Source organism: Lepidochelys kempii, chromosome 7, assembly GCF_965140265.1.
Source record: "Lepidochelys kempii isolate rLepKem1 chromosome 7, rLepKem1.hap2, whole genome shotgun sequence".
Classification (NCBI taxonomy): domain Eukaryota; kingdom Metazoa; phylum Chordata; order Testudines; family Cheloniidae; genus Lepidochelys; species Lepidochelys kempii.
The window spans coordinates 107,085,755-107,106,362 of record NC_133262.1 but is presented as its reverse complement, the minus strand read 5'-3'; the positions used below and the strand labels follow the sequence as shown (position 1 = coordinate 107,106,362).

At 37.3% G+C, this 20,608-nt stretch overlaps 1 protein-coding gene across 10 annotated transcripts in view; it reads left to right on the top strand.

Annotated features, from left to right (window-relative positions):
• Positions 1 to 20,608, top strand: part of LOC140914982 (transforming acidic coiled-coil-containing protein 2-like) — a 144,802-nt gene that overhangs the window by 115,358 nt on the left and 8,836 nt on the right. For 7 of the 10 annotated variants that reach the window (XM_073354171.1, XM_073354175.1, XM_073354174.1 and 4 more), the window contains 4 exons: positions 1,677 to 1,817; positions 13,191 to 13,334; positions 14,361 to 14,437; positions 17,613 to 17,656. In XM_073354171.1, the coding sequence (XP_073210272.1) occupies positions 1,677 to 1,817; positions 13,191 to 13,334; positions 14,361 to 14,437; positions 17,613 to 17,656 (406 nt within the window). Of the gene's footprint in view, positions 1 to 1,676; positions 1,818 to 9,952; positions 10,019 to 13,190; positions 13,335 to 14,360; positions 14,438 to 17,612; positions 17,657 to 20,608 lie in introns of those variants that run through there. The other 3 variants (XM_073354176.1, XM_073354177.1, XM_073354178.1) reach the window with 2 other exon arrangements.

The window sequence follows — 20,608 nt, the reverse complement described above, 5'->3', positions numbered from 1 at the left end:
TGAAAACCCCAAATGGAAACTACTTAACCAGAACAAACTAAAAAGCAAGATCACTTGCTGAGAAATTTAGCATCTTTAGCTTTATGCCTTTTCACATTAATCATAAGGATGAAAGGTCACTTTTAAGAAGTGCCTCCAACGTTGTGCTTGCAAAATTGCATGGGCAATCTTTCACCTGAGCAAAACCAGCCTTTGCTCTTCCAGACCATGTAACTAACCAGGAAGGTTTCAGTGCACAATGTGTGCCCAAATCTACATGGCCAAACATCATTCCCGTGGGTTTTAGTCTCTATTGATAGACATGCTTAATTTCCATTGGCAATAACAGGGTTTGATGGGACACCAGTGAGGGAATTGATCCCCATTTTGGCCAAACAGAATACTGTTAGAATTGAGAAAAGTTGTCCTGGTTCTTATCTTAAGCTCAAATGTATGTTTGTGATCAGTTCTTACAGGCAGATATTCTCAATAGCTTATTTGTTATAAGGATTTTTGTTATGTTTTAACCTGAGAAATGTAAATATATAGGCTGTGCCCGTGTTTTCTCGGCGGGATCTTGTATGAAAATATGTGGAATTGCTTTGTGAGTGTAGCATATCTGTTGTGATGTTTTAAAGCATTAATAGATGATGAACAGATATTTCTCATTTTCTGATAAATTGCCAATTGTTTTGATATTATGCTGTACTGGAAGTGAGAGACTTTGTTAGAAATCTGCGCTTTTGAACTCAATCTAGTTCCCAGTGGACTCAGTGTAAAGACTTTGAGTCTTACTTCGAAGGCTGTAGCTGCTTCTAGACTTTAGAGCACTGGTTCTCAAACTTTTGAATATTATGGATAGATTCTCTGAAGGACCCCCAGTTTTCCCCGGCACTTGGACATATAAGGAAGAACGACAGTATTAAGGAGACAAAGTTAAAATACACTCACTTTATAATGCAACAGGCATGGCTACTGAGTTACATCTCTGTAGATTGTGTATTTGTGGTTTTGAGTTCCTGTCCTTGGGCAGGGGATTTCACATTTATTAGCCTGAAGACTCTGCTCTTCGAGTGGAGCTTCCATTGCTCTAATCTCAACAGGTGAACACTGTGATTCTGACCTCCGGTGTGTTTGAGACCTCTCTAATCTTGGTGGCATCTGCAAATTTGATCATAATTGAGTTAATACCAAAGGAACAAAAAGACATATTGTCGTGAGTGCAAAAAGTTGTTTGGGGATCGTTTTAGTTGAATTGGTCAAAGAAACTCTGAAACTCCTGTGAGAATCCTGGACTGAGCGCAAATACATTTGTTAGTCTCTAAGGTGCCACAAGTACTCCTTTTCTTCTTTCAACTTACAGGAAGTTTCTTTGCTTTAAGACAAACACAACGTGGTGACTGTCTGACAGAAAATTGACTGCCAATTGTCATAGAAGTATCTAAAAGTGGTCCATGGACCGCAGTTTGAGAACCATTGCTTTAGAGGCTTTAACATCATTTATTTCATTCTTCATACTCAAATTTTTAATTGATAACTGATTTTCATTGTATTTATTTCTGCTTGGCTATGCATGTGTGCCAGAAAGAAAATGTTACTGAAGGCAGTAAACAAACGTTTGAAGCAAATCTATGGTTTTCAGCCTGAGCCACTTTGGCAGCCTCTGTTATTTGTTCTATATCCTCCTTACCCTTCAGACAACTCCTGAGGACTCCTTTGTCTCTGCTGATGCTCTTCTCAGTAGGATATCACATCAAACATCAATATGTGATCAGCTTGAATATCTAGAACCTGACTTAGCAGAAAAGAACCCCCCCGTATTTGCTCAGAAACTTCAGGTTTGTAGCAGAAATGTAAATACCAGTGTTCCTTTCTTAAGTTTCTCTAAACACCAGTAGAGAACACAATTCACTATCTTAAAAAAAAAAAAAAAAGTTAATTAAAGAAAAATTCAGGCCCTCTTCAAAGTACCTTTTGCCTTTCAGAAACTTTTAAGAGATAGTGAGATTTGGACTTAACTTTCTGAACAAATAAGTTAGTTTCTCTAACTCTTGTGTTCTAACACTGCTGAACAGTCTCAATTCGATAATCTCACTAACTGTGTTTTAGTACAACATATTATAAAATAAAACTCTTATTTTGAGTCCTGCATTCAATCTTAAATGTGGAGGATTAACTTGACTGAGTACACTTTACTTTGGTGGGCCAGTAAGCACAGAGACAGTTTCAGAGATGTAGGGCCTAATTCTGCTCTCAGGTACACCAGGGTAAATCCAGAGTAACCTCATTAACATCAGCGGAGTCACATTGGTGCTAAAACCAGGTAAAATGAGAGTTAGGTGTTGTTTTTGTGATTGTGTTTAACTTGTCATTTGACTTGGCTTCCTCTGACAAAAGGAAATCTCTCTGGAGAGTAGGTTTACGTGTATCACGGCAGATTTTCCAAATAGCCAATGCAAATTTACATTTCAAAACTGCTAAGTAATGTTGAATAAAAAATGACAGCAATCATAAATACAGTGAATAGTGAAAGGGAAAAACAATTAGCATGACAAAGAAATAATTTTGTCTAGTTGGGCATCATAATTGAAAAACATTTATCCCACCCAAAAAGTTGTTAACACTTAGTCTCTAGTGAAAGAGTTTCTGGATATAAATATCTCAAAACTACCTGAAAACTTGCTTTTGTGTTCTGCTGATGTTTTAATCATGAAAGGAACACTGAATGTGTGTTACCCAAAAATTATCATGATACATTAAAATTCATTCTCTGTGTGTGTAAAACATTTACATCATGTTCTTAATACATTTTTTTCTGTGGATTGCTTAAAACCATCTGACAGGAGGAGTTAGAGTTTGCTGCAATGAGGATAGAAGCACTGACGCTAGCCAGACAGATTACCTTGTCTTCTTTCTGCTCCTTAGATACCGAGGTATCTGTTTTATGCCTGCAATGTGTGTGTGTGTGCACAGATAAAGAACCAGAGTGCTGCTTTTTCTTTAACAACAAGGTAACTAAGCCTCTCTGAGTGACGTTTGAAGCTGTGTGCACCTCAGTACATATGACACCAAAGAGCATGCTGATAGCCTCACTCGACACAAAAATGCTGTCACCCGCTCCACTCACAGAACAATTCTACTTCCAAAGTTGACTGAAGATCTGGAGGCAAAAGGCCGTCATATAAAACAGGGGACAGCCAAATTCTGCCTTTTAGATGATCATGTGTTTGTATTTGAGATCGGGATTGGTCTAAAGTGTTTGCTGGCAAAATAAATAAGAAAGTTTTTGAATAGAGTATTACAAATTCTGGCTAGCGGTGCATTTTGCCCTTTACAGGTCACTTAAGCATGAGATCTAATAACTTGACCCTAAAACTTAAAAAGTTCAATCTACCCACACTTCAGGTTTCTGAAGAACGGGATTCAAATGATTTTGAATGACCTCAAAGGCTCTCACGGGAAAGAGCCTCCCCAGCATAAATCGACTTTATTCATTAAGATCTAAAGATTTTCTGTATTGATACTTCTACAGCATGCTGGCTAGTGCCATGTCAGTGTGATGCATCATCAGAGTGACACTGCTCCAGTGATGCATGTGATCTCCCCTGTGTTTGAAACGAGACTGAAATGTGATCTCTGATGTAGTATCTTTGATGTTTAGTACAAAACATTGCACCTGTCTAGGAAGACCCTTATGATGCTTTTAACAAAAAGCTCACAGCAACCCCACGAGTTTTATCTTGGTGGTATACGTCGAAAATGGTATCAACTGAATGGAATGCTGACAGGACAACAGCAAACTGCTAACATGAGACATTTATTTCCATATCAGGAGAATGTTATTCTGCCTTGTTGTTCTCCAGTGACCTTTCTTTTCTTACAGTAAATGATTAATAAATAAGTCATTGGGAGGCCCCAACTAATTCCTTTAATATTTAAGTGGCAGCTGTTCACTGCACCATAACTGCATTTTGACTGGCTGAGAGATTAGACTTAATCTGTGCTTTAACCAATCATAAGATAGTCGGTTCATAAAAGTATGTCTCTTTCGATAGGGTACTGTACTGTACTTTTATGGATTAACTGATGGCCAGTTAGAACAAGTTTAGCTTATGTTGGTAAATAGTGGCCTGTGATGCAATTGTCTAAGTGACTAATGGCTATTTCATTTCGGGTAATGAATGGTATAAAAAGATAGTAAGTAATTAATTCCCTGTGGAAATATGAATGTTTCTGAGTATGTGGGCTTCTGTTTTTAGTGAAGCCGGTGGGAAGCTTCACTGTTGACTTGAATGGTAGCAGGTTTGGGCCCAACTTTCTGATTAGAAACAGAAGGAATAAGGGTTGAAATGATAAATGGCATTTTCCCAGTGGGAGTAAAATACCTGCGATTAGTTTTACTGCTCTGAATCCAGAAAAATGTGCGTATTTTTATATACATCTATAACTAAGGCATAGTGATGTCTTTAGCTGAATGATACAGATGTCATGGTAGGTTGAGAAGGACTTTTGTCCTTGGTTAACTTTAGTCTTTAAGTAGATCTTGCTAATATCAAATTAGCCCATGATGATAACCCTTGTGACTAACACTGAGTGTCTTATAGTGACTGATGGACTCAATGTAGATTAAATATAATAGGATACACCAGATGACTGCAGTGACTTAAATCCAGAGGCTACTGAGGATAGACAGAGGATACTGGCTGTCAGGAATACTTTCTGAAAGGCACTGAATATTTTCTTAATATGGTATCAATATATTTATAACTGTGGTGCATATCGATGTAAAATCTTGCAACATCTTTTTAATAAAAACAAAACTACCTTTCACATTGATTAAGTTACATCTAAATCAGAAACTCAAGCATTAAGTGCTAATCTAAAAATGATAACGCTTGAATCATAATATTACTGGGCAGTAGGAATTAGTCCTTTTTGTTCAGATGAAGATTGGCTTTTGTGAGAGGAGACGTTGGGTCTGGTCCTGACCTCCTGAAATCAGTGTGAGTTTTGTTAGTGACTTCAGCAGGATAGGGCCCTTTTTCTTCAGTCTCCAAAGATGGAAACAATGCAGACAGTCTCTTCTCAGATACAACTGAAAAATAAGAATGAAAACAGTCAAAGGAAAAGAACTGTTACTGGCAAATGTGGCTTCAGCCTCCCAGTGCTAAGATAGCTGAACACAGCTAGGCCGAACAATCTAGGACTGTTGAACAGCCTTGTGTGTCCAGCTCCCATTTTTTGTGTAGGCAGGACAGGTCTCAGAAAGCGTCTGTGTCAGCCGCTCAAGAATAGCTGAGGTAGGAACATGTAAAGCTATGGTGTTGAAATCAGCACTTCTCTTGTGTAAATTAGAGAAACCAATGGAAAAAGGGTGTTGGCAGTAAGAGAAGCAATATTCATAATTGTTTTGAGAGGACAGAGGTAGCAAAAGTTTAAGGGGTGTAAGTTTTCATACAAAACCTTCCTTTTTCTGCACAGTCATGCTTGCAAAATTGGGCCCACGTTTTTGGGCCCACAGTTTAACCTGAGTGGAAGCACAAATCACGTAGTTAAAAGGTGTGATTATTCCACTTTTTGCCCATCGTACATTTGTGAGTGCGAAAATATTGCTGCAAAAGGAAAGCCAGACCTCAGCCCAGCTAAATGGATAAATTTTATGTGAATATTATAGTAATTTCTTCCATTTCATTTCAGTGCCCATGCATATCTTTGTTTCCTTGGAATTCTTTTGTGAGCTGGGATTTGTGTAGCTGGTAAATCAAAGTGTATCAGGTCACATTCCTAATTAAATACCTGAATTCTAGAAGCGATGCTTGACAAAGGAAATGTATATGCTTCCCAGTTACTTACACTAAGATTTCAGTGACCCACATGTAACATTAATTCCCCTGCAGAGTCTAATCCCTCTGTGTAAGGGTCAGTGATTTATAAAGCCCTGTGCTTGTAATTGCCCTAATTAACTTTTTATCTTTTTAGTGGTGATGGTACTGTTGTTAGGTGCTGAATTCATAGTTCTGACAGTATTATTTTATATGAATACTGTAGATTTATTGGTCGAATTATCATTTTCTCAGCTCTTAAAAAGGAAAATTTTGGCAAAAGCATAATTCAATAAATATATCAGCAACGTGTCTAACAGAGTATAAGAAAGAACAATGACCATTTGCGGTGTTACAGATGAAGCATTTTTAAATGTCTCCTCCTCTTCTCCCTTTCTCAGACTTTTTCCTTATCTTGGCAGTTTCTGTGTCCCCCATCCCATCTGTATCAGAAGTAGGGCTTGTGCCTGCTACCACAGCGAAGGTTTTCTAACAGTTACTTCGGGAAAACATAACAATAAAGTTCTGAGGGCTTTAGTCTAGGCTGGTTATCAGTGTCCTCACAAACATGCTGTGCCAATGGCCTGTCCCACTCCAGTGGTTTGGTCTGAGAGAGACAAAGTCCCCTGCATCTGAAGATTGATACTCTCTTTCCCAGTCTGTTTTCTTTATCACTTAACAGAAAATTCATCCATTGACTGATGCAATTCCAATGTTTAGGCTTCCTTTTTGAATGATAGTTTTCAATAGTTGTGTTCCTTTATAGACAACACAGCCATGGCTGACCCCTATATTTACCATGATCAATTAATCCGATCTCCTGTATTTCAGTTCAGAGGGGCATATGAAACCCACTCGGAGAAGAACTCCACACCATTGCACAAGTACTTGAGCTGTTGAATCGTTGAGTACTGTATTCAATATAGTGTACTGTATTTGAAGAGTTATGCATCTCTGTCATTCTATGTCTGAGGCTCAGAGAGCTGAAAAATGAATGGGATAGCAGTTTTCTCCCTGCTGCTCCCAAATTGCCATCTCTTTGCCTGGGCTCATTTTCCTTGGATCTTAGCCCCATAATTCCAGCTGTGCTGAAGTCCCAGTGAATTGTCCAACCACTCTCTGCCACAACTTCCACAAAGCATTCTGCTAGGGGAGAGGGAGGAGGAGGCATAGAGAGAGTCTTTTCACCCTCCTCCTTTGCTCATCATGTATTTTTGCTTTGGAGAGGATGGAAACAAGTGAACTCCTGGGTTACTTGAGAGCACTTATCCCCAGTGTTGAGAGGGAAAGGGAAAAGTATCTTGTCGTAGTCACAGAAATCCTCTTGTAGCCTTTGTAAATTTTTTAAGACTAAAGAAGTATGAAGAGCACACAGGAGTTAGAGATGGAAAAGAGCATGGATCATTAACGCTGTCCTTTGCGCTCCACATATAGGGTGTACTGGACATCAAACTACTACCCTGTATGCAGTCAAGTCCAAAGTTGCCTTTAATTTCTCTCTTGTGTTTGTGTTTGATGAAGAGATAAAACACACATCTTTTTTCACCCAATAATATTGAACTTACCTATAAATGGTAGATTTTATCATAATTATTGAATGGCTGGGGCCACTGAAGAATTTTTGTTTTTTGCATGTGTGCAAGTGTGTAAAATATATATTTATAATATAAAATCAAAACTTTCAGATAGTCTTCTGAAATGTACTTTACTTAAGTAACTATTTTATATTGAGAGGTATTGTATATTTCAGAATATGGGCTACAGTATAGTGCTTAGAACCTATGTTGATGTTATTGTTCAGACCAGTGAATCAACTGGATTTGATTTAGCATTTGATAATTATATTGGAGTTGGTCATGTGCCACTTCTCATTTTCTGTTATTTTGCATGCTTACAGTCCCAGTGCAGGAAAGGTGACCAGAGGAAAAGGAATGTGTTTGGTTCCCAAATACCAAAAATAAGAGTTCAGTGACCCCTTAAGCTTTAAAAACAGGGGCGAGGGCAGCCATGCCAGTCAATACGATACTCCTACTGGCTGATCCTTGTGTGTGAAATGTGATCGTTTGTAAATCCCTTAGCTAGTTTCCTAATTAAACTCACTTTGCCTGGCTTTTTTGTGTTGATTCTTAGATGCTGAATCCAACTATACTGGGCCCTATGGTTTTACTGCACAAACTGTCACATATATACATATTTTAAAATAGCTTGTTCAGCACACAATGTGGCATGAGAACTCAGAAAGGCCTATAAAGGAACTACCTGGGATTTTGCACCCCTCTGTTCTTATAGGACAGAGATATGCGAGAAGAGGAATTGAGAACAAAGGAAGAAAAAGATACCTCTTCATTAATCATAATTTTGTAGAATGATTATTTGACAAATCCCCCTTTACAATGTCTGTACAAAAGCAGGGTCATATCTCACTCACACCATAAAGCTTGTAGAGATTTTCTTTCCTCACTGTGTCGTGTTGATATTAACAGGATCTATTGCTGTGGACATTGTGGAGAGAGGAACAGGCCCTAGAATTTGAACATTAAGTACTTTCCCTTATCATTTCAGCTGCAAGTGATATAATGCAACGTTCTGATTTCTATTTCAAAGCTCTCTAGAACTACTGACACTATTCCAGTAACTGTGAATCAAGACTAATGTCAAAGGGACTAAATTATTACATATAGAGATGATGTCTGAACTTCAATGCTGGGTGTTTCATAGACTACTTCATTCTATATTTCAGTGTGGACAGAAGTGAAACATAGGGTCAGAATTCCATCAGTACACATAAAGTAACTAGTAGATTTAGAAAAATATTTTCCCCCTTTTTAATAGAATGGAAATCCCTTAGTAGAAAAACCATATATGAATCTGTGTGTGCATGTGAATATCTCATCAATGTTATTAAAAGTGCAATGAGTGTACAATAGGCTTCCAAAAAATAAAAATCATGGACCAGATTCTAGCGCTGTGCTTTGGCTGCTTTACATCACACCAGCAATGGAATCTGGTCCTAAAACCAGTTTTACTGTCCTAAGGAAAGTGTGATCATCCAGTAGCAAAGTATTAGCCTAAACTCAAAGCTGAGCTTTAAAATACTATGCAGGCACACCCTGCCTGTATATAAAGAATGTGTACAGATATATTTATACTTAAGTAAAATAATTTTACTAAAGCGCTCATCTGGAAGAAGGACGAAAGAATACTTTACTGTGAAAACAGATTTATATCTACAATATTCTGTGTTAGTTCAGACTTAAAACATATATACTCCAGAATGCAACTTGGGGATTATGTACTGGACCCAGAATTGATTCTTATATATGAAGCGTGAGCGAGAGAGAGAGTGTGTCATGGGAGTGATCTGACATCTGAAATATTGTTCAGTAGGAAAGGCATGCAAATGTAGCACATAATGTGAAATGGAGATGTGTAATATGGATCAGAGAAGAGAATAATAGATGGTTCATCAGAAAGGAATAGTTATTAATGACTACATATTCTGTTACCCAAATTCTTGTGCATTGTGGCATTTTTGTTTACATGGAAGGACTGGTTTTAAAAGTTTTACCAATAGAGCTGAGTTGATATCAAATGATGATGTATCAGAATTCGAAATACTGTGCATGTCGGATGAGGCTGAAAATCTCTATGGAGGGGAACGCCTTGAGCTGAGTGAAGTGCTGCAAGCTTTTTGTACTGCACAAGCTTATTGATAATACAGTAGTTAGTACAAATTTGGCATAAGGAATTTTTCTTCTTTATCTGGATTGCTATGGTTTAAGAGAACCTTGAAAAAACATTCAATTATCATCAGTATGCTTGTTTCTAAGAGCAAATGAGCTATTTGAGAAATAAGTTACATCCCTGATCATTGCATTCTATTTAAGTGTGATATCACTATGGTGGCTTGGGATATGTTATTTTGTTGCAGTTCAGGTACAGTCCTGGTTCTTTAATATTCCACCTGTTCTACAGGGGACTTCCTGCCCTGAAGGGTAAATTCCATTGAATAAAATTGCGTTTCTGTGAAACAAGACAATCCCTTCATGGATTTTTTCAGATATCCAAGACTGTAGCTGAGCATCTGGGGAAATTGTTGATCTGAAGTTTGAGTTTCTGCAATTTAATAGTGTTTTCTCTCTTTGACAAAGCTGTCAAGTGCATCAAGAACTTATAAAGCAAAGGTGGACATTACCATATGAAATACTGCTTTTCAACAAAGAAAAACAGTGTTCGATTGTTAGAAATGTTGGTGCTGTGACTCCTTGTTCCTCTCTAATTGTATCTTTTAGTTTTGTTAATGTGACTTTTTCCCCCCCCCTCCCTGGCTCCTATATGTTGCTCATAAACTTTACTGACTGTAAATTCTCTCTACCTGAATTCTCTTACTGTTAGCACTGATGAACATAACACATGATACCACTATGAATAGCAGAACTGAGTAAAAGATTGTTCGGATGTTCATTCGAATTCTTAAATGATTGAGTGTTTGTGTACCTTTTTGATTTTGCTTTCCCTGAATCTTCTTGCAAACAAGTTAACTGCTGGAAATGTTTGCTGGGAGAATGAATCTGGACAAATATTGTATAATCATGGAAAACAAACTTTAAACTCAAAAAAGTGAATATTCAGAGCAGAAACATGATAGCAAGACTACACTCATCCAGTCAGAACAGAAACATGCCATATCACTTGCGTCAAATCTAGTCTAATGCAGTTTGAGTTTCAATACTTGCACCAAATGAGATACAGAGCTGGTATTACTAGTGCACACAACACAGGAAATAATTTAAATAATAAGAGAAGGTTGCGTTCTGCTTTGAGATCATTCTGGAACAGTAATATAAGAAAAAATTATTGAACTCTATTTGCTATGAATTTTTCACCTGACCCTAATAAATAGAAAACAACTGTAATAAGCACTATAGAAATGTCTATAAATTATATAAATAAAAAAAAATGATAACCTGTATACTCTCATATTAAAAATGAAACAACCATAATACAGAGCGAGGTATACTTAGAAACAAATTATACTTGAATTTATTCAATATAAATTTTTAAGGAAAGGAAACAGCTTCATAAATTTATGGATGAACTAAAGCAGGGGTTCTCAAGTTGGGGGTCATGACCCTATTATGGGGGGGTGGTCGCAAGCTGTCAGCCTCCACCCCAAACCCTGCTTCGCCTCCAGCATTTATAGTAGTGCTAAATATAAAAAAATGTTTTTAATTTATAAGTGGGGGGGTCGCACTCAGAAGTTTGCTGTATGAAAGGGGTCACCAGTACAAAAGTTTGAGAACCACTGAACTAAAGCATGATGCCAAGTCAGCATGGGATGGTGGGATTTTCACAGGGCTAGGAATCAGGAAGTTCTGAGTTCTAATACTGACTGTACCATGGACTCACTAGGTGTCTTTGGGCAAGTCATTTCACCTCTGTCTGTTTCCCAATTGGTAAAAATCTGGCTAATACTCACCTGTTTGACAGGGATGTTTTGCGGATTAAATAATAGGCCAAATACTGCTAACTTTAGTGAGCCATTTATGTTATTGAATAAAGTAAGCAGGATCTGGCCCGATATTTGTACTTTACTTTGAACATAGAGGATCAAATACAATTTTTATATAAACAATGAAATACTAACAAACCCCAAAAGCACTATGAATATCTGAAACAAAGTCATAACAGTAAAGGCAAATCCGAAAGAAGCCAAATTCAAGGCACACAATCCAAAGGCTGTCACATGCAGTGTTTTTGTAGGTACTTGTTCGTATACTACTAATTGAATGACACAAGTTATGTCAGCATCTTCAGTCCTATCCTTAAACTTGGTTTAGTCTGCATGGCTACTTAGTAGATAAAGCAAGTTGCTTCTATTACCACCTTTAGTATTTTACTTAATACGTTAGCTGTTCTGTGTGTAAAGAGTTAAGCTAAACTTCCTTGACACTTGACCTTTCTTTAACAGAATTTTGTCCCATTATTCCTAGTATTATACGTGACAGATCAAAAAACTTCTTACAAGCATCAGTTCTCTTTTTTCTTAAGGATTTTGTATATCTTACTGAAGTCCCCTTTACTGCAAAGTCCCATCCACTTGCTAAAGGAGTGTGTGTGTGTGTTAGGGTGTTCTTGGGTTTGGTTTTTGTGTGTGTGTGTGGTTTTTTTTAATAGTGCTTATCTGAATGGTTGTTTATACTGACTTTGCACTCGTGTAAATGAGTAGCTGAGATACATAGTAATGGAGAACCTGGCCACCAATCTCTAGTGCCTCATTTCCCCATCTGTAAAGTGAAGATGATCATACTCCCCTCCCTTACTAAGGTATAGTGAGGTTACACTAATTAATGTTTGTGTGATGCTGAGATAGTACAGTAATGTGGGCCATATGAGTGCTTGTGACGATTGAACCCCATTTCTGTTATCTTCTCTGAGTCCAAAAAAATTTGAAACTGTACATCATCAGCTAAAAATGCTGTTATTTCTAACAATATATTACCTATATTGTACTGTCTCTTTCACTGTCCTCTTGTTCCACATATGAAACAATTCTTGTGCAATTTTCACCTTCCACATGTTTTTCTTAAAACTGTGATGATTTATTTTTAGCACCCTCCTAATTCTCTCTTATAATCTTTCTCATTTTTTTCTGTGGCTAGCCCTGAATGCATTGTATCTTGCATTGTTTAGCTTATTATATTATTTGCAAGATAATGCATATAAGTTTTGCATAGTTGGTTTTTAAATATTTTCCCCATTTCTTATTTTATTTGCACCTTTGGGCCAAAGTGTGTTTGCCTTACTCACTCATGTAGTCCTGTTGACTTGATCTGAATCATGCAAGTAGGATGTGTAAGACTGGCCCTTTAGAATAAAACTGAACTTAATTTATTAATTTCTCGTATAGTACTCACGCATTATATACAGGTGGAGCAGTAGCATCTATAATACCATCTATAGAATATAATTTACAGTAGATAAAGTACATTGGCTGGTACAATATCTGTTAGCTTACCTTTTTCTGTCATTTTAAATATTGTTTTACTGAAACTGATTCCCCTTCAGTGATGACTGCTTCTGTTTTTTTCTTGTTTTCTTCACTCAAATGTTTTTATTGTTGGATATTTCATTTTTCTCAGGTGTAGAGTAGTTTTGAGAAGGTCTAACTCATGGCTTCCTAATTTTAGATTTCCCAGCATTCTCTTTATTGTTTTCTGTATAAGAACAAAGTGGTAAATATTAATAGATTGGCACTCTAATGTTTTCCATTCATTGTAAGATCATATTTCCTCATTGTTTCATTTTCCCCATTAAATGCCAGCTGAACTATTAGTAAACCCATAATCAATGGTTAATTTCTTTTTGTTTTGTTTTTTTTAAATACAGAAAGAGCCTGCTATCCCAGCAGATGTTTCCATCTCTAAAAGTACTCTGTACTCCCGAATCAGCACTTCTGAGGCAGAAAATACCACCGATCTGCTCTACCAACAAGAAGATTTGGATTCTGCACTACGAATTGCCAGACAGGAGGTAACTTTTTATAGTGTCTGGAAATAAGAAGTTTCTTCAGTTGGTAGTTTACTTCTTTCTAGTTTTCTCAAAAGCCATTCACCTGAACTAGATGTAGTCTGTACAGAAAACTGTGGGCCTGATTCTTTTATACAGTAAGGCCCCTTTACACTGCTCTGGCAGTGTAAAAGGGACTTAAAATGGGAGTAAGTTTTATTTGCTTGGTGTAGATGAGAAGCAGACCCGGTATACGGAAATTTGTATTATTTATTTTACATATCACTATGCAGTTACCTGCAATCTATACAACTTGAGCAAAGGAATATTGGTTTATCTTTTTAAAACAAATGTTATAAGGCTTCTTCTACGTTTTATTATTTTTATGGTGCCTACATGGTGCTCCACAGAAAATATGAAAGACTGATCCCTGCCTGAAAAGATGATACAATCTGATGTTAGAAAAGCACAAACTGTGTGGATATAACAGGAGTGGGAGGGACAAGGAGGAATGTAGGTTATGGATATTATGATTCCATGGTTACTCAGTCCAGAAATACATGCATGAGAACAGAACCTTTCTTCAAGATAGATCCTGAAGGCATTACTCAAGACCTACTACGAATTTAAAGATTTGGTCCCTTGTGAAATCAGATATAAGGGTACTCCATCTATAGAGGAATGGAATAGCTCTGTAAACATATCTACGTGTAATTAGGGAGGAGCATAAATTTAAACACAGGATTTACCATCTCTCAAAAGAGCTTGGGGAAGTTTGAGTTGGGTTCCACATACACACGTTTGAATGCAGACCTTATGGTTTGAAATGGAAAAATTCCTTGGGGGTGAATAGATTTGGATCCAAATCTAGATATGAAATCTTCAGCTCAGGCCTTGCTCTAGTATCAGCATTGAATATTAAATTTTAAAAGCAGTTGTGTATCCCATTAAAATATAATTTAGTTCTAGTATCTAGCTACCTAGCTGTCTTAATGAATTCCTTGGATTTACCTAATTTTCTTACAGCCTGTTTCCTCTTCCTCTGTATAGACTGTGGCCAAAGAAAGAGAAGTATCCGAGTGGAAAGACAAATATGAAGAAAGCCGAAGGGAAGTAATGGAGATGAGGTGAGGCAGTCATTGACAAGATTAATTGAATCTTTCTGCTTATGAATATCCACAAACAAACTGGGATTTGCACAAATGTATTAGTTATTTGAAATTTTTCATTATTTTTTTGGACTACACACTTTGGATTGATCCTAAATCATTTTCTGCTAGTTTTTGCTATTCTCTACTGGTGAAATTTACCACTGTTCAGATAGACATAAGGCCAAATCACCACTTTAACTGCATAAAATCCTCAAAATAGTGAGAGTTAAGAGGAGTGGTGCATTGATCTTAGGCTGTTTCTCTGCACAGGGGTGAACTTTCCCCTATTCAGGCTATGTTGTTTAGTTGTCATTAGTCAGATAAATAACCTGGTATTGTTTCTGTTCCCTGGCTGAATGTATGCACCTGCACTTTTTATAGGAATATTCACACTGGTAAATTTAATAACATTTGTGCTAGTAAAATTCAATTGCATGAATGTTTGCAGAAGGTGAACATAAAAAGAGCACGAACAGTAAAAGCAAAGCAGATTCATTTACACATCCAAGTGACTATTGGCAAAGAAGTTTTTGGCAGTATTCACCCAACTCTTGAGGTCATCTTAAAGCTATGCATAGAAGAAAGATCAGCTAGATTTTGTTTTTTGGGTCTATTTCTACCATTCCAAAGGGGGGTGATGAACTGTAGCTTCTTTCTGAAAGACACTGTATTTTGATACATTGAGAGGTATTGCTCAAAGGATCATTATTGCTTTTCCCTTTTGCTGAAATTTTGGTCTTAGTACCAGATGTGTACTAAATGAGGTTTTTTCCTTATTATTGGTGTCATCGCATAAATAGGTTGTACAAGACCAAATGAGACACAGGATGAGCTGGTTTGTCTCACTAAACTGAGCCTGAGAATATGATTAATAGGAAAAGAAATCTGATAACAGATGTTTTAAAGGGTCTTAAAGGTTTTTAATTTTTTTGATGTATTTTTTAATTTTAATCTTATAACTTAGAGAACTATTTCAGGCCTTTTTTTTTTTTTTTAGTCACTCCTCTAAGGAGCAAACTACCACAACCATATCTGAGGCTTTACAAGGGGGAGTGCTTAAAAACCTTTCTTTCAAAGACATTGCTTAAACGAGCCTTTTACAGCAAAAATTTAAGGGGCATTTCAAATGCGGAACTATTTGTACAACTCCTGCTGCTATCAAGGAGGATTGTATGCATGGATCAAGGGTAATAACGTAATAGAACTGGGGAGCTAATTGTGTACTGCAAAATGTGGACTGAATGTTAGAAAAACAGTTTTTTGACATTAGATCTTCTGAGGCTGTGAAATAGTCTCACAAGGTTCTCCTTGAAGTATTAAATCTAGACAGGGCAAAACACTAGAACATTTTCTGTAGCAAACAGTACTACGGTGGTAAAGAAATGGACAGGATGGTCTCCTTTCTTTCTATTTCTAACTTGTGTGGGCTAGTCTAGCCTGGGAGATCACATTGTATTAGCACATGGTGTTTAACAACAAATTTGATGCCATAACTCCTCAGGTTCCTGTTCTAACACCATGTAACTTCCTAGGATATACAGAGCTGTTAAAGACATTATGTAGCTATTGGACTCTTCTGTGGATGCTAATAGAGCCCTTCCTTTCTAGGGAAAATTCCTAAAGCTAACTTAGTTTTTTAATTTAAATTGCCTTTTTTACAGCAAAATTAATGCTTTGAGAGCACCCTCAGCAACTCTGAACAAATCCCCAGGTGGATGCTACAGAGCTGTGCAGTTCATGCCAAAGCTCTGCCCTACTTTTCCACAAAGAGCACAGCACATGCCCTTGCATTTCCTGGCTCCAGTCCTGCAAAGAGCTCTACAAACCTGGATCATTACTGGAGTGTGGAGTCTCACTGAGGTCAACATGACTTCCCAGCTGAGTAAGGGTCATGCTTTTCTGACCCCTTGACAGGACTGGGGCTAATAGGGGCAGCATTGGGCCAATGACACTAAGTACAGTGTTCATTAAGGGTGGGCTTTACATTAATTGCGGGAGTCGCTTTTAACTCGGGTTTCACTTTGTTTTTGTTTAGATGGAGAGGTTATAAATAACTCATTTGTATCGGCTATCCCATCACTTCCCCATTTATCATCAACTTTTGGACTTGAGCTTTCTCCCACCCAAGTAACACGACCTATTTGCAATACACTTTTTCAAAATGCAGCAATTAAAATCGACTTTACAGAATACAAACAAAAAAATGTAAAAGGGATATTTTGAATACGCACTTTGGACTAAGCACATGGTTATTTTGATTTGATAGACAGTCATATATGGCTCATCATTCAAAGCACAGCTAAGGCTAGTCTCATTTCATTAGCTTGATTTGGATGTGGGAAGGAATGGATCAGCTTTTCAAATCACTTTTAATCTGCTTATTTTGGTTAACCTCTTTTCAAGAAGAAAATTCAAAACAGGATGTGACTGTATTTTTTAAAATATAGACTAAGCATAAAATTATCATTTTGCTGATTGTTTTACAGAAATTGCACAAAATTAGGGCAACCATGCTGCATGATTGACTATTTCAGGTGATTTTTCAGTCTTAAGAACTGAATGAATGTCCCTTACTTTGTATTTGATGTGCGTAAGATTTGGTAGCTATCTTTAAAATGAAAGCCTCTCATCTTTTTCCTAAAGTAAAAATAAACACAAGCTAATCAAAAGAGAGAGAGAGAGAAAAAGGAAGAAAATTGTGTTACCCTCTCTTCCCCCTTCTCCCCCCACCCCCGACATGAATCAAACTGCCCATGGCTCCAGATCCTAAATGAAAATATGACCCTTGATATAATTCATGATTGGTGAAGTACTTTAGGATTATGGTGAATAAAAGAAACTTGTATAAAATCAGTTTCTCCGCTCTGCCTTTTATATTCAAATGGCAAATTAAAAAATTAGAATCAACATTTGAACTGCTTGGTTGTATTGAATTTATTCGCTTATTTTTGTTTCAGAGAGTCAATAATAATGCAACAGCCTCAAACAAAAAAGGACAAGAGATTATATGGCTTCTAAGTGTGTGAAGTGGATCTGTATTGCATTTTGCCATGATATAGAAGTGCAGCTATTTAATAGCCTTGTTATTCAAGTAAGCCATTAGCAACTATAACATTTGCAAACACAGCTTTTCTTTTCATTTCTTTTGTAGGAAAATAGTTTCAGAATATGAGAAGACGATTGCTCAGATGATAGGTAGGTGTTACTGCTATGGAATATGGTGTTGTAGACTCTGAAGAGAGCACAGAAATATGTTTATGGCTGGGGGCCTAATTCTGACCTTGGATATGCCCGTTGAACTCCTATTGACATTCATGGGAATTGTGTATACATCTGAGGGCAGAATTATGTGCTACTAGTTTAAGCTGAAAAATAAATACTCCATTCTGCAGATACTATAATCTGAAGCATTCAAGATTGTCCAAGGTTTCTCTTCTACACCAAAGCAAGCTATTCCATAGAAAACACGTCCAGAATACACAACTATTTTGGCTGAGATTCAAGAATATTTCTTGCAGAAAGGCATTTGTGTCATTTAAATTACTCTTACCAGACACACACAACTTTTTTTCTTAACTACCAGTACCAAAACTTGCTTCTTCACACCAACAGAGGCCATCTTTTTTAGGTACATTTATCCCAGCAAAACCGTGAATTAACTCCACTCCCAGATCAGAGATCACTAGGGGCCAAACCCTGAGTGACGTACTGAAGCTAATGTGGCTTTTGGAATATAAATTATGAGAGGATCTACCCCTAGAAAAGCTGGAAAATATCTGTTCACAAAATATCTTGCAAATAAAAGATTACTTACAAAGTTTCTCAAAAACAGAAATTGCAAGATTCCTGAACTCTGGTGGCATTTTAGGCCTAGCTCAAAAGGCACTGTTTTAAAAAGCTTTCTTTGAAGGACTTCCTAACCCATATTATCTTCAGATTCTGGCTTTCTTGTTATAGAAGGTTCTCAGCTTGCTAGGCGGGGGAGAGTGGCTGGTGTTGTGTCCAGCAGAATGCTTCATTTGGAGCTTTGTCTCCGAGGGCCAGGAAAGGTAGGCCAATCAGAGATAAACTTATATCTATTTCTTTTGGAAAGTGAGCTTCAGAAGGGAGGTCAGCTCAGACTAATGAATTCATCAAAGAGAGGGGAAAGTGGTTGTATTGTAATGTGCTCAGTGTATTTCTACTGATCTTTACAATATAGCATTATTTATAGCAGAGAATGGTCATGGGGAGTACCAAGTAAAGCTCTATATGTGTGGCATGTAATGTGTATGTGCCTCTGTCTTAAAAATAGACTGATAATGAGAAAAGTTTTCATTACATCTACTAGTGTATTATCATTGACATTTATAAATGTCGTTGTGTTACCCTCTGTTGAAACTGGCGCTTTCAATTTTTTATGTATCATCCTGCATGACACCAAATATTTTGGTTATTTTTATCATTTCTTCTCCATTAATATAGCTAAATTTAGAGTAATATTTTCATAATGTTGGCACTTCCCCACATGTACTGCATATATGTATGGGCTGGATGTTGTGGAAGGAGTAAGTGAGTAAGAAGCTCAGAACATGAGTTAAACATATTTCATTTAAACCGGTGAATATAACAGACTTGCTTGTTTTCTCCCAAAGCGAACAATAATAATAATGATTAATAATTTGACTAATTTGCACCGACAAATCTCAACTTCTTTTGACGTAAATAGTAGAACCTTAGGGAGATACATTCCCTTCCATGCAGATCACTGATTTCATTCACTGCAGCATTGTGCATCTCTTGCCATTCAGGTGAAAAATGTAAATAAGCATTGCATAAGTGACTTCAAAATAAGGTCTTAAACTCCTCTTCAGTGAATGCTGACCTAACTTCTCTGACCCTTTTGAATTTAAGAGCTTTAAATCCCCATTTAATTTGGATTGCCTTTGGCTGGTGCCCTGCCATTTGTAATGCACATTTTATAATAGCAGAAAACACATTGGACTGAATTCTCCACTGTTTTAGACTAGATTTCTGCTGGTGTGTCTCCAGTGAAGTTGGCAGAGATGCAACAGCATAAATCTGGCTCAGTGCTGTGGAGAATCAGGCACTAGAGTCTTCCAAATGTGGCTTTGCTGATTTCTCATACAATCTGAAATTGCTTCCTGTGTTTCATGTCCAAGATTCATCTATCCCAGGACTGAGTTGGCTTTTCCCTATGTCAAATATTTTCATCCAGTGTCCCAGATAGGTCTTCTTTTTCGGGTTTTGTAGCACATGGCCAGGGAGGCTGAGGATCAGGGCCGGCTCTAGGCACCATCAAACCAAGCACATGCTTGGGGCGGCACTTTTCAAGGGGTGGCATTCTGTGCCCCCCACACACACACCCCTTTTATTTTTGTTTGTTTTGGCAGCTTTCTGCTTGGGGCGGCAAAAAACCTAGAGCTAGCCCTGCTGAGGATATATTTCCATTTTTTATGTTCCAATACTTAAGTCTGTATTCAGCCTCCACACAGGAACAAACTGCCACCACAAGAACGTAGAAAGTTCTTCAGTCTCACCTGGCCGTACATTTGGTCAGATACTACAGCTGTCCTTTTCTCCCAAGCTAGTTTGAATAGTTAACCACCAAAATACTCTTTTTCAGTGACTACTATTTCACGTTCTACTTTTAAGCTATTTAGAGCACCTTATTTTCTACCTGTTGGATGGGACTACTTATTTCCACTTACACAGTGATTTCAGTGTGACATAATTTTTGTTCAGTTAGTGCTTGGAGCTTTACAAAGGGACCTTGGTCCATGACTAGGGCTCCTAATTACTGATGCAAGAAAATGTACAGCACAGGAATTTTATAGAAAAGGGACACTGTAGGTAATAGCAAATGGGTGCCCATTACAGATGGCTTACTTTAAACTGCACACACAATTTTTCAGTTTGCAGCTTACTATGTTGTTAAAATCTTTAGCCTTTGCCTGAAGATGAACATTCAGTGTTTGAAATTTATAAATAAAATATAATTTAATAGCTGTACCTCCCAGTCAAAGCTGCTCCTATCTATTTATTTTATAAGTAGCCTCTTAAGGCACCCATGACTAGGATGCCTGAGCTCCTTTCACTGATCCACTGTATCAATTTTATATTATGTAATGTTTGGTGAATGGAAAT